Here is a 14,542-nt window from a genome sequence, read left to right on the forward strand (position 1 = left end):
CACAATTAGAAAGAAAACAAAAACAATCCTTGTGAGTTAAGTCAAAAAAAGACTAGTATGTTACTTCAGGAATCCAGTTTATAAGTGTGATGACCAAAATGTAGAATTTTTTGGTAATGCTATGAAAATACAGTTTGCTTAAAAGCAAAAAAGACTGCCCAAAAAAGAATACAAGAATGGTAACAATGGCATATGGTTCAGAAATTAAGGACCAGATTATTTTCAGGGAAGGATTTTTGAGAGGAGGAGTATCTGTATGCATTCACAGCCTTTTTTATGTTTACTTTCATTAGCCTACTTTTCAGTACCAAAAATTAATTCACTGAGCAACTTACAATTATGATTTAATAGATGATGTTTGCATTAATGCTTGGAAGAGCGTAAAATAAAGGAATAATCTTTCATCTTAAATATAGCATATTATCATTTTTGTATATTGTACAAAGAACTTCTTAGCAAATAGATTTACTATAAGGAAAAGTGGTTTTATAGTCGTTATCTCAGTTATCTCATTGTCTCAAAACAAAGGTAATGTTCATTGATAATCTTGTTCTGGTTTCCATTTTTGTCTTTGCAAGCACTGTAAGCCTGTAGGCAATCTCCAAAGTGAAAATACCATCCAATATGACTTATTTACATTTGCCAAGTTTTGGCTGAGAGACTGCAGTGGCTACAGCATTCATTTCCATATACTTGACGTTAGTTACTTGGGTCTGCACCTTTCATTTGTCAGCATGACTTTCAAGTTCCCAGCCTATTTTATCACCTGTGAACTCTGAACCCTCTCAAAATGGATCATGAGTAGCAACTGAATATCAGGTGAACTATTTTAAAGTTTGGCAACTGCCAAGAACAGGGTATTAGGTATCAAAATCTGAATCCTGGCAAGTAAAACCCTGTTTAGTCATTATTTTTTTATATTTGATTGCAAATTTGATTTGCAGTCAAATTTTGCAAATATCATATATTTGATATGTCCACATTACTGTTTTCTGCATGCAAAATCTACCGTTTATTGGCAGAAGAAATAAATTTCAAAACTCAAGAGGATTAGGGCCAGGTTTCATTGTTTCTTTAAATTTATTTGCTTTCATGCAACCTTTAGTTCTGTGCAGCTGCTGCTGCCAATAGCGTACTTTATGTGGAGACACAACCAAAAAATATCACAGTAATTGTCACAATAACATGAAATACCATGAACAGATATTAGAGCTGACTTATAAATTGATTAAGAGCTTTGATGAAAGCATGAACACACTTTCAAACAATTCCATTAATAGCGATTTCCTTGGAAAGTACAATAATTGACTTGGAAAGATGCAGGTTTCACATAAGCATGCAGTGGTGACAGAATAAAGGTGAGTGATTGTTAGAAACTCTTAAATTTATGCTAACTGCTCACATGGGATTAAAATAATTTGAAACTCTTAGTGGAATGTATGCTGTCTGTTGACAGCACAAATGCTGGGAAGCCCCTTACCTCACCTTTTTTGTTATTACTTAGAGGAAAACCCTGCTATTCCCACAGAGTATCTTTAAGAACTGGGAACCAGACTTCATTCCCGTTCAGTATAGAACGTGCCTTCATTTGAATCCTTTGTTTTGCTCTTATAGATAACTTCTTCCCTGTAATAACCAATAGCCCTTAACACAGAAATGTAAATAATGACCTTATTATGAAATGTAGATTTCCATTTCATTGCATGCAAAACTTTGAATCTCAGAAGATGAAAACTCTAGACTAATGTGCAATGGGCACAGTACTGACTGTTTGTTTTGTTAGAGACATCAGCAGGATTAAGGATTTAGCTTAGGTATATGAACATATGGAAAGTACATGAATACACATACTGCTTTCACAACACTCTGTAAATGCAGGGGGAATATATTACAGTTACTTACAGTTCTCACCTCTCCCAATACAGAATGGACTGATACCATATGTTGTCAAGTAGTCTATGTTTTCTTGAACACTAGTGTTTGCTTTTACTAATTAGCCATTAATGCGAGCTCTGTACGTCAATCTTGAGTCCTAGAACTGAAATGCAGGTTCCAAAGCACTTCTGCAAAGTATTTGAACAATATATCAATGTTAAACTTATGTAGCCAGTAAATCTTTTCATTGTAGCTCAAGGGCTGTTTCTACAATTTCTTTTATCTCATCAACCATTGTCTCGTATAAAATATTAGGAAAAATTTTTCATTTAGGTGTTTTCACAGCTTTAAAAGTATTCTGATTTATTGTCATCTTGTCACCCTGGCTTTTATGAAGTATTAATGAAAGTTTACTTTTGTGTCTCCCTTTTGCTCTCCATTATTTTTGTGATAAGAAGGGAGGAATCTATCTTAATATTTTTGAACCCAGCTTTGGAATTAGAAACAAGTATATATAAAACAATAGTTGTAATAATTACATAGTCACCATGTTATCAAAGTGGTGTACATACGCTTTCTTCCAAATCTAGCTGTGTCGCTAGATCATGAGCGATATGCTTTTTAAAGTATTTATACCAATATAGCTCCCTTTTTTTTTTTAATGAAAGAAGGCAGGAAGTACTGAGATGATCAGTTTAGTGGGACATCTAAAGGAGGGGTGCTGTCTTCTCAGAAGGCCTTGATGAGCAGCTAGAGTTAGACAAGTGGCAGTAATCTCTACACCAGCACAACTGCTTGCAGAGTGTAGATCTGCCCACAGCTTAAGTTTGCAGGCACCACTGTGCACGCGTAGGGCTTTACTGCTGCATCATTCATGGAAGTGCATCATGAGAACTGTAGCTACAGCTGTCCTGCCCTAAAGGAAATCCTCTTTTGAGGGATGAAATTTACTCCACCTGTCTTGGAGGGCAATACCAGTTGATCAGCTCTTTCTCCTCTGTTCTCTTCCTTCCACAGTCCAGGAAACCATAACACAGCCACTCAAGGATAGCACACGCCTTCTCTGCATATCCACAGAGGCACTGAAAATTATAATGCAATGCTAATCCAAAAATTTGCATTCTAGGATTTTCTTTTGTAAAACTGTGACAAATTTCACCTTTCCCTCAGGAGGAAGATATTCCTTACTTGTGCTGTAAGCCATGGTTTGGGTTTTGAGATTTTTTAGATAAAGAGTAATTAAACCCACTTTCCATCTCCACAATCTAAAAAAACCTTCCATGTGTATATGGCTTTGAGATATAAATACATGGGAGAATGAAGGGCAAGTTAAAGTTTTGTGTAATTGTTTTCTCCTGCAAATCTTAAATTTTCACATTTGGAAAAAAAGTTCTGTAGTGGAGATGATCACAGTTATCTCAACCACTCCAATCAAATTTAACCACACCAGCCAGTGTTACTTTTAAAAGTTTGGGCAGGAACTTTAATTAAAATTGTATGTCTAACTAACTGAGACCTCTTTCAGGTAACTTACCTCTCTGAATACCTATCTTTGTTTTCTTTTTAGCAATACTTCCATGCTGGAGGAAGTGGGCTGAAAAAGAACTTCTTGGAAAAGAGCCCAGACCTACAGTCCCTGAGATATGCTCTTAGCCTTTACACACAAACTACCGATGCCTTGATAAAGAAATTTATACACACTCAGACGTCTCAAAGTAAGTGGCCTGCAAGAGAGATGTAAGTGCCTCAAAATTATATTTTAAATGTTTTAAATAATTGGTTGCCGATGGCAGTCTCCAAACATTGTGGTATTTTAGTATTTATTGACACAGATCTATGCATGTGATGTTATCCTGTGTCAACCACTGTTGTAAATCAATGGAGCTTGACTGAGGTCAGTGCATTTACCTGATTGCCACTTCACATGAAAGAACAGCGTCCCACAGTTCTGTATGAACACTGAATATCAAGATTATTTTTAGGAGCACTCCAGACAGAGCTGTACAGGCCAAACCAGAGTGTATATTACAATTATTGAAACAAAATAAATTCAGAAAATATTTTAGCAGTTATACTTTCAGAGCTGGCAGCTGTTAATCACTAACCAAGATAATTGTGAAAAGTATGACATATCCCATAGGGCTTCCTTTTGAGATTAAGAACAATTGTGAGTAACATGTTCTTAAATGTAGCACCTGATTTTGCATTACAGAACCTATGCTGACTTCTTTCTCTAGCAGGTCATCTGTAAAAATTATCCAGAGCCCTCAACAAAAGTTCTGTGCCTGGGAATTTAGGAAGACATTGACAGTGATTATGTGGGTTCAAAAGGAATGGGATGTGTCAGTTGGCTGAAATACAGCATTATTCTCCCTGTCTATATGTTTTTCATTGTGCCTTTCAGAATTCAGACTTAAAAACTATGCTGCTGGAAATGTCACATTGTTCACTTATCCAAAGCCAAAATTTTGACAATATCTCAAAACTAAATAAAGGCAGAGAACATGCAAGAATCTCAAATTAGGTGTATCTGGACATCACCAACAATAAAGCCACTTTTTTCTGCTCTAGAATTCTCATGTAGTGCACAAAAAAATTGAAACACAGAAGGTATCTTCATATATAATAGGTCTCTTCATATATAATAAATAGACTATTTATTAATGTTATATGTCAGAAGAGGACTTTCTGTGACTTCAATAGGAGGGCAGGAGTTCATGGGTGTAATTTTAGGCAAAGTTTCCTTCTGTTTTCAAAGAAAACTATTTTTTATCATCTTTTTTATCCAATTTAGTGTTTTCATATTGTTACAGTCCATACAGGAACTGCTTTCATATATATATAATGAGCATTACATTCCAAGCTCAAAAGTTTCTTCATTCTAGAGACTACCAATTTTTACATAATAGCAAGCAATACTAGATTTCTTTTGAATGCAGTGAGCATTTGTAAAAATGGCCTGCCCATCACTTAATATGTTTGAGAAGGAATACGGTTTTCTGATCTGTAAGAATTACCTTGCTTCCACTCATGAGAATGAGAGAAGTTTTAATTGGACAGTTAAGCTGGAAATCAATTGCTTTTACCTCTGAAGTACAATATCTCACTTACTTATAATAAGTTATCATAAAACATAATTTTGCAACCTGCCCCCAAGATTCATTCTAAGGAATGATTTCCTAGACAGCTTCCATTTTAGACTGAGGAGCTTCATTAATAATTCATACATTAGAAGTGAGAAAAATGGTATAAAGCTCTCATATGTAAGGAATAGATCATTTTTCCTCTCAAAAAAAGATTATGGATTTAGGCAGATAATGATTAAATATTAGTGCATTTTGCTTTTTCTTATGCACACTTTCACTGCAACTTCAAGAGAGAAAATTATCCAGGTATAAGCAGAGATCCTTTATAATTTCTAAACCACAAACTTGAATAGTCTGAGTTTCATCAAGGTTGAAGCCCAAGGTCTGTGTTCATTTCTGTGCGTATGTTAGCATGCCTATATTTGCACACCAGTATTATTAGAAGTGTAGCCACCGAGAATGAAAATTAAGGACAAGTGACTCATAATTTTTCACCATCCTTCCATATTATTTATTAAATAAAACTAAAAATTTCATTCATTATGATCTCTAGTCTCCCAACTGTGGCTGTATCATTAGCACTTAGTTAAAATGACCATTTTTGCTAATCAGAAACTTGCTCTGAAATATAATTAAATTTACATTTGCTCTCTTATTTGTGTATATAATCAGTTATCCATAATCAATAAAAATAGTTGGAGATAATTAAACTGGGAGCAATGGGAAAAAGGAATACTTTAAAGCAAATAACACAATGAATAATGATAACTATAAACTGACTTGAGATAGAACAATTTCGTCCCTCTGAAAACCCAGTCTTCACTTTTTGATTAGTATATTTTAACTTATGAAATAAGAACATTACCATTATAAAATTTTGATCAATAGACTCATTCTCACTTAAAAAGGAAGCAGCTTGTTTTCATTTTAAAGGGTCTAAAAGTGGTCTAATAACTGATGTCTAACTTCTGCACAATTATTTCTAACAGAACTTAAAATGATTAGAGAATGTTTCTATGTTTCTAATTCTACAAAACTCTTGAACTGAAATTTATTAAGTATCCATACATATCACAGTAAGGAATGTTTAACAGTTTTCCAGGTTTATTTCAAGGACTTACTTACACTGACAGAAGAAACTGTATCTATATATATATACACACAGTTGACAAGTTCTTTTGGTCTTGAGTTCAAAAATTACCTTAACCTTACATGGTTGAATGCAAACATTAATTATTTCAAAATTCTGAAAAAGAATCCAAAGTTGTATATGAATTTAAGATATCAGAGATGAGCAGGACTGGCACTAGATCAAGTGCAGTTTTGTATTCTAACTGGTCTCACACGGATGCTTGGATACCACTGTCTGTCTGCTTTCACTTGTCAGTCATCTGCAAACAGGTTATAAAAAATTGTGTATATTCTTCATTTCTTATTACTCTCAAGTCTATGCACAAGATGTTTTATCTTAAACAGTTTCAACAGCAGTTCCTAAAGCAATTTACATACCTTTGTAAAGCTAAAACCTCAGCTAGATGAAAGCAAACCTTCGGCTTTTCATAATCAAAATTTTCATGTTCCTCAAAATTTTCATACAGAAGTTCCATGGTGACAGTACAATAGCGTGGGAATATTCTTCATTATATTCTGGATGCTCAGTTCTCCTATATTGGTTTGTGTACAGCTCTCAGGCCAAATAAGTATTATACCATCTTCTACTCATTTGGCTTTTATAATATTATAAGCACATGGCAAGATAAACAAGATGCAAGGTATATGTTTTAATTAGACCCTGGTTCCATTAATTAAATGTATGCCTAACATGTGCAGTACAATCTGTGGTCCTTTCTTCAAATATTTCTTGCTTTAGGGGGCTACTGCCTGTCACTCAGCCTGTGACAGCTGGATGACAATTGATTACGAGAACTCTACTGTCATGTCGTTATATGAAAGCTAACTACTTTCCTAGTCCTTGCTGTACCAGACATTAGGAGCTTCAACACCATTCCCAACTCATTTAGCAGATGTCTTTTCTCAGTCCACTTATAGCTCTATTTCAACAGAAACAAGACCCCTGTGAACAAACATATTTAGTGGTCATCTACCAACTATAAAGCTGTAATAACTTGAATTTTACCTTGCAGACATCTTCCATCACAGCCCTGAGATCCTGTGGAGAAGGCTGAAAAACAAAACAAAACAAAAACACCCAAACCTCTATATAGTCCAGCTAATTTTATCAGTCAGGAAATAAATTCTTCCCAGTTCCTAAATAACTAGTACAGTATCCATCAGTGTAGGACAAAGAAACTAAGCCTTTACTAATTGCAGTGTAGGAAGGATACAGGCTACTACTCTTTTTTCCTCACCAATTCAGATATTTCTACACTATGGGTTCTCTATTTGCTCTCACGCAAAATGTCTGCAATGAGCAGAACAGACAGCTTCAAAACCTCCCTGTGTTGGGAAAAATAGAGTGGAGATTTGGCAAAGTGTTTTTGTTCTACTTTTGGCTTTAAGGAGAAGGAATTAGGCACAGTGAATCTAACCAAATTGCTGTAGCTGACATTTGTCCCTATAGTACAGAACATCTAGCCCTTCCGTTAGAGACCTTGGCACATCAAACTAATGGAGACAAGGCAAGGATGGCTGGCTCTGAATAGTAGTTTAGGTAAACAGTAAAAATAAAAGTTGTACAAGCTGTTCCATAAATAAAATGAGCATTAATAGCAATATAATAAAAAAGAGAGCACCATACTGTCAGGCCCCTGGTAGCTTTCCTGTTTCTTCATTTTAAAGACCTTAGACTTCACCTAAGCATAAAACTTGAACTGCGAGCATACCAGAAAAAGGAGCATCTTTTTTCTTCATAATCATATTGGCAGAAAGTGTTTATGTACGTATCCACTAAAGGAAAGACTGTGCTGTTTCAGTATAAGTAAGTCATGTATACATACATACACACACACAAACACATACACGTATTATATATATTGGTAACATTGTTGCCACATAACAAGTTGGCTTAGTAAATCTGTTGCAGTGAAAATAAAATGCCTAGCCAAAATGATTAGGAAAGCACAAATGTCATTTCAGCATAACCCTAGTAGAAAACTGTCATCTTCTGAAACATCCATGGATGTTTTATGTATGATTTTTTTAAGGTGTCATACTGCTAACAGATATTTTTCAAAATACCATACACAACCAGCCAATGATTTGCATGCAGATCCTGATGATGTGCATTGTGCCCACTCAATATTCACTATGAAATAGCACCAAACTACAAGCAGACAATGATCAGGGTTACTTTTAACCACAGATGAGGGAGGGTTTTTTTTCCATTTTCCATCAAGCTTCATTGCATCTAAGGAACTGAAGGGCAAAAAACTGTGTTTGATTGAGTGGTTTGAGAAGCGGGACTTACTTTTTCCCTAGAGATCATAATAGCTATGTAAAAAACGTATGTTATTGGTCCCCAGTATTTCTTATAGTCATGTATATATTGGGATAAGTTCAGTAGGACTAAAGAATTATATCAAGAATATGTTTTTTCACTGTTTCTAAACAAGGATAACTGCTTGAACCACAGTTTTGATTCCAAGTCTTTGTGCCTACACCTTTGTAAAGAGCAATTCAAATAGGCAATATTAATATATGTTTTAAAAATAAATTATCACAAAGTCAAGACAAATGGAGTTGATATCTGCCATACTGTTACCCTGACTGATTTTCCATTTCAAAGCAGTACTACAGACTCTCAAGACTGTTTTCTCAACAGACGTTTGAATAAGTAAATGACAATGTTGAACATAAACCGGAAGTAACTTTTTGAATAACTGACAATCTTGTTTTTTTGTGTGTCATGATTTGCCTTTTGAAAGCATCATGGTGATGAATGTTGTAAATTCAGTCCTCACTCAGTGTTGTGAAAACAAATCAGCACTTCCCACTATGAATATGAAAAATTCTATCATCGCATGCAATCATATTAGACATCTATCTTGCTGACTGGCAGAATAGGATAGAGAGGTTTCTCTTTGTTGATCACATCCCTGCTTCTGTGCCAAATCTGCCACTTTTCAGCTTGTTTGGAAATTGAATACTACTCAGATCATGATCATTTTGGATTTTAACATTGGTACTAATATGATAGAAAGAGGAAAGCCCTATTTTTGACATTTACTTTAGTACAAAACCACTGGGATATTATTTCCAGAAAAATTGAACTATTTGAACTATTGAATCCCAACCCACACATGTAAAACTAGCTGAGCAATATCTTTTGCAAGGAAATTATTGGTATTAATTGGTAGGAACACTTTCACCATTTTACAGACAATGAATTATAACCTGCTAAAGAAAGGTATACTTTTCTAACATTCAGCTTTAATATTAACCAGAAAGTGTCCAGGTGACACAGCAGCCTATTGTAAGAAGATTCTTTTGGATCAGTTTTCTTTTTATTCAACTATACACCAGTGTTAGAGCTGTCAAGAGCCATGTTGTGGAGCAAATAGCTTTTAGCATCTCCCTAAAATGGGCATTGATCTAGAACTAAAGGATTTTGAAAAACCTGGAGGCAGTTTGGTGAAGAACTTCTTTGGATTTCAAGGCCTGAGTGACTATCTTACACACTGACACTGGGCTCATTGATACCTCTGCAAAGAGGATATAAAGCACAGCCAAGTGAGGCTCTTGAAGCATCAGTGCTACCACTACAAAGCAGAACTCTTGAGAGACAGATAAATTTTGGTTTCTTTGAATTTCCCTGAGCTGTAAATTGTCACAAAAGTGACAATCTAAAAAGATTAGGCACGGCTAATACTATGCAGTAGCTATATCTGATCTACGTGTGATTTTTTTTTTCCTCTGCATTCAGCTGCAAGATAACATTTTCTGCAGAAATTCAGACTACAGTATGGACTGTCATCATCTTTTCCAGCAGACAGAATCACCTTTGCACACTACACTTGCATCAAACATGAGTCAGGTGATAAAATGGAAGTACACTGCTGAGCCAGACCTAGTAAATCCTGTTCAGAGGCAGGACTTGGGGGTTCAGCATTGTATGGCCAAAACATGCCATGGCTGCCTTAGAGCAGGATGGCAGCCAGCAAGCCAACATGGAACATCGTCAGGGAAAGCTCAAAGTTTTCTGCAAAAGAGCATGTATTTACACACACCCCTGCAAGATGTCAACCTACATCAAATCTAGACAAAAAAGGTCAAATTACAGTGCAGGTAGAAATGGCTCATTTTAACTAAAACTTGAGCTAAATTCAACCACTTTCACAATCAGTGTGAAACCTTTAAAGTCAAAGGACAAACTCTTACTGCATTTCGTAAGAGAGGGAACAGACTCAAAACACTGAAGTAAAGCCATATCCATATTCATTGGCTTCTTGTACAGATTTTTCTACTCTATGATACATTTGACGTACTGTTACTCAAAGCTCAGCCCAATCCAGCCAATGCTGCTCAAAATTAGTTCCTAAAAAAAAAAAAGAGATACAGTTTTCATCCTGGCAGTCACCTTTTTATTGAAGGAAATGATACTTTCTCCTTTTAGACAACTTAACTTTAAGGATAGTAAGATGAAAAGCAGGTTTATGATGATGTTTTAGTTCAGAAACTTATGTCTTAACTCTTCACTAATTTTGCACATTACAGTGTGTTGTGACTTTTTATGTTTAATTAGCATTCATTCTAATACATCCATACTTTTAGTTTTGGCAAACTGTGTAAAAAGAAAGCACATTACAGTGTCCTGAATGTGCTCTCATTTGTTACCATTAATTTCTCCAAACTGAATGCCAATGTTGCATCTCACATGGTCATTCTCCAAGAGCATCATTCTCCACTGTCTCTCTTGTACGTACACTCAGACAACATAATTGTATGCCTAAAGCTCAACAGGTCTGTAAAGTGGAGAGTGGGCAGAGAAAAAAAATAAATTCCACATATTGTTAACAGCTGATATTTCTGGGTTTTTGAATAAAAAGATCACTATTTTCCAAACAAGTCCTATGAACCTTGCCAATGCAATGCAGGTTTTGGTAAAGGGTCGTACTAATAATGGAAGGCATAAGAATCCATTGCATATTTTCCTCATAACTGTTTTGCAGATAAGTGAGTCTTGCTTTTAAAATGACTGCATGGTTAGAATTGTCTCTGCAAATGCCGCTAAAGCAGGATGGACACTGGACAGACCACAAACACATTGGCTTTTAATGCTTCTAGATTGATTTCAATATTAAAAAAAAGGAAAAAAAAAAAAGGAAAAGAATGAAATCTGTTGTTAATTAAAGCTGTAATTGTTAATGGATGAAACAAGAAGGATATGTCCCTAGTTGAAGAGCAATGAAAACCTACTATTCTTCTCTTCTGCTACTAGACTACTTTGCAGCATTAAAAGAATCCTTGTTTTGCAAACATGCCCTTAATCTCTCTCTCTCTCTCTCTCTCTCTCTTTCTCAGTCTCTGTCACACACATGCACACAATTTGTTGCTGTCTCTCATTCTGTATGCCGTGAAAAACCAACTCTCAAATTAATCCAAAACATAAGATAGTTGATAGTCCTTATCATGAAATGGTATGTTAACCAAGGATTACACAACCATTTGCAAACTCCAGTCCACAGGCACAGAGCTGAAACAGAAAACTTGCATGACTGAGTGCAGGGACAGATACTCTCTTTTCAGATTCAGTACTACTTATTTCTGTCTGACTTACTTACACCATTAAATTATTTGGTCTTCACTGATCATTTTTCAAGGCTGTTGTGTTTCACTTACTTTGTTATAGCTACCAAATTTTGCCATACTGAACTGTAAATAGAAGAGGTTGTAAGCTTGACACTAGTGTTTGTTTAAATACAATACCAGATAAAAACTAACAAAAACAACTTCATTAACAGGTACATCAGGCAATACCTCTATAGATGTGGCAATTCTGTCTTCTGTGAATACTTCTATATGGGAACTTACATCATTACATAAACTTTCCTATGTTTATATTAGATCTCAAATACTAAATATTATTTTTATACAAATATTGTGAACTTTGGGCTTAGCTGCAGTGCTATTTCTAGTACTTACGTGTACAAGCTCTGCTATCTTGGATACTCCTATCAGTGTCACTGCGGCAGCTGGAGCTTCAGAGTCCGGACCTGTGAACAGACCAGTTATTAGCTCAACTTCTCAGATGCATTTTGCCACTCTCACTGAGCTCCATGCTGCAATACCAATACTCCTAACAACCCCCAAAACAATCTAGTTTTAAGCAAGTCTACATGGGCTGCACCACAGCAGCGACTGCAGTAGAAGTATGCCATGTCTGTGAAAGCATACTCACATGCACTCATCTGGTCAAAACCTGTCAACTTATTAGGTGATTTGGGGGTTCTGTAGAGGCAACTGGTGTTTGAGTATTTACAAGCACTTTTAGAATTTTGAGTTGATGAGTTTAAAGGGTATCTGGAAATGCTCATGAAAGTTTGCTGAAAGCAGTTATATGCAGTTACAAAAATATTTACTTCCACAATGTAAATTTTTAACAAGCAGTCACATGAGAAAAATTTGGGTTATAGTTATACATTATACTATTGAAGGAATAGCAGAATAGAAGATACCTACATTTTATATTACCACAAAGAGTATTGCGTGTCTACCACATTTGCAATGTGACTATATTAGTTTTGCATAGTTTTTAATATATGAGGAGACATACATGAATTTCTTCACAGGTCATAGTGAGCTAGTACTAGCCCACTCATCAGCCACAAACTCACCACTATAAACTCATTTCATGCTTTGTAGCTGAAATCTATAATTTGTGCATGGTCTTTTAACAGAAGAATTTAAAGCTAAAGTACCAATGAGACGCTTTTAAGGAAACTATAAGGAAGCTTTTTACATTTTCCATTTTTAAAAGGAGTTTCAAGAGATTATGCAAACTGGAATGTTGCCATCCCCCAACTTCCAAAGCAGCTGGAAAGTATGGATAGGGAGTAACTCCATCAGAGGTACTGCTCCTGCTATTTCAAGCTCTCAAAAATCTTCTCTTAGCCCTTTCATATGCTTTCTGAACTGTTCCTTTTATCTTGCGCCTATGACTCTCTTTGGTGAAACTGTGTATTAAAGAGCTCGTTTCAAATGTATAATTAGTTCTTAAACTTGCTGCTGTTGCTCTGCCAGCCGTCAGTGCAGGTCATGAGTGGGTACAGCTCATGCCGTTACAAAGGCGCTCTCCAGGATGAGTGTTTCACAGTCCGACCTGTTTGCTCACCACTGTCTCATACAGGCGAGGTATTTCAGGGGAGGGGCAGAGTGTGCAAACCACTTGTCTGCTCTTCATAAAACAGAATTATGATCACTAGTCTGACAAGTCAGATGATTACTATTCTCTGGAGTGATTTATCACTTTTCAGAACAACTATGATAGGCAGTCTGTTTCTTTTGCTCAATTGAGGCTGAATTTTCCATCTTCATTTTAGTTTTTTTTTTTTTTTCTTACAAACTTGCCATCACGTAGAATGGCTACCTTTAGTAACTCTCCTATGAAACAAAGAGCCAGAGTGTATTTTTAATATGTGAAAATACAAATACAGAGAGTTAATTATAACATAAATGAATTTTTATCTTTAAAATAAAGGTATATTAAACTTATTTCCAAAAAGTAAATACTTTTAGAAATTTTCAGAAAGACAGATGAAGATCAGTAGAAAAACTCTAACAGCACAGAAAAACTAGAATTACAGTAATCCAAGCTTAAAAAGTGATGTTTTCTAATACATGAAATGTGTCTGGCATTCAGGTGTAATTTATGCTAGTTCATTTTCTGTGAATCACATTTATTTCTGCTAGGCTTATCTTTTTTCAGGCAAACCTAGCAGTTAGTTTCTAAAGCTGCCCTGATGATATGAAAAACTTCTAAAGCTTTTTGCTCTTAAAGGATTCAAGCATGATAAAGGACCACTTTCACAGAACTGTGCAAAGACACCTCTGTGCCCACTGAGAAGGAGTCTTTTCCATTTAACAGAGTATTATTCTAGAGCATATAGGGTGTTTCTGTTTTGTTTTTTTTCTACAAAATATACATGGATCCTTTTTTTCCCTGTTGTATTTGTGGTATTTTCTAACAGCATCCTCAAGTTCAGACCTTTCCCAAGATACCTGCTAAGGAATAGAAGCTTCCTGATGAGGAATAGAGGACTAGAAATATTGTTTCCTTGGGCAGGTGTAGCCAGTATGAGTATTATGACTACAAAACATTTGACTAGGTCATTGGTCCAAAATGACTCTTTTTTATTAAGATTGCAGCTGTAACAACACTGTGATACTGGTGATATTCCAGGAGCTAAATAAAGAAGGAATCAAAACCTAAATATTTTCCTGATTTTTGAAAAAAGGCTGAGGGACTAGCAGCTGTGGCTGAAGGAAATACTTTCTCCTTTACAGTTGTTTGTTGCAATAGAGTGACAGCAGTTTAAATGTAGGAGATCACCCTAAAGTCCACCTATGAGAGGATGCGCTCTTTTGATTCATATAAATAAGCTAGCAGATAAAATAAAGCATAG

General features: G+C 35.5%; 1 protein-coding gene across 2 annotated transcripts in view; it reads left to right on the top strand.

The window, feature by feature from the left end:
- UNC13C (unc-13 homolog C) overlaps positions 1 to 14,542 on the top strand; it is a 214,103-nt gene that overhangs the window by 189,968 nt on the left and 9,593 nt on the right. For both annotated transcript variants that reach the window (XM_026060864.1, XM_026060863.1), the window contains one exon: positions 3,443 to 3,590. In XM_026060864.1, coding sequence (XP_025916649.1) covers positions 3,443 to 3,590 — 148 coding nt within the window. The remainder of the gene's footprint in view (positions 1 to 3,442; positions 3,591 to 14,542) is intronic.

This window comes from Apteryx rowi, unplaced genomic scaffold (genome assembly GCF_003343035.1).
Source record: "Apteryx rowi isolate R43461 unplaced genomic scaffold, aptRow1 scaffold_172, whole genome shotgun sequence".
Taxonomy (NCBI): domain Eukaryota; kingdom Metazoa; phylum Chordata; class Aves; order Apterygiformes; family Apterygidae; genus Apteryx; species Apteryx rowi.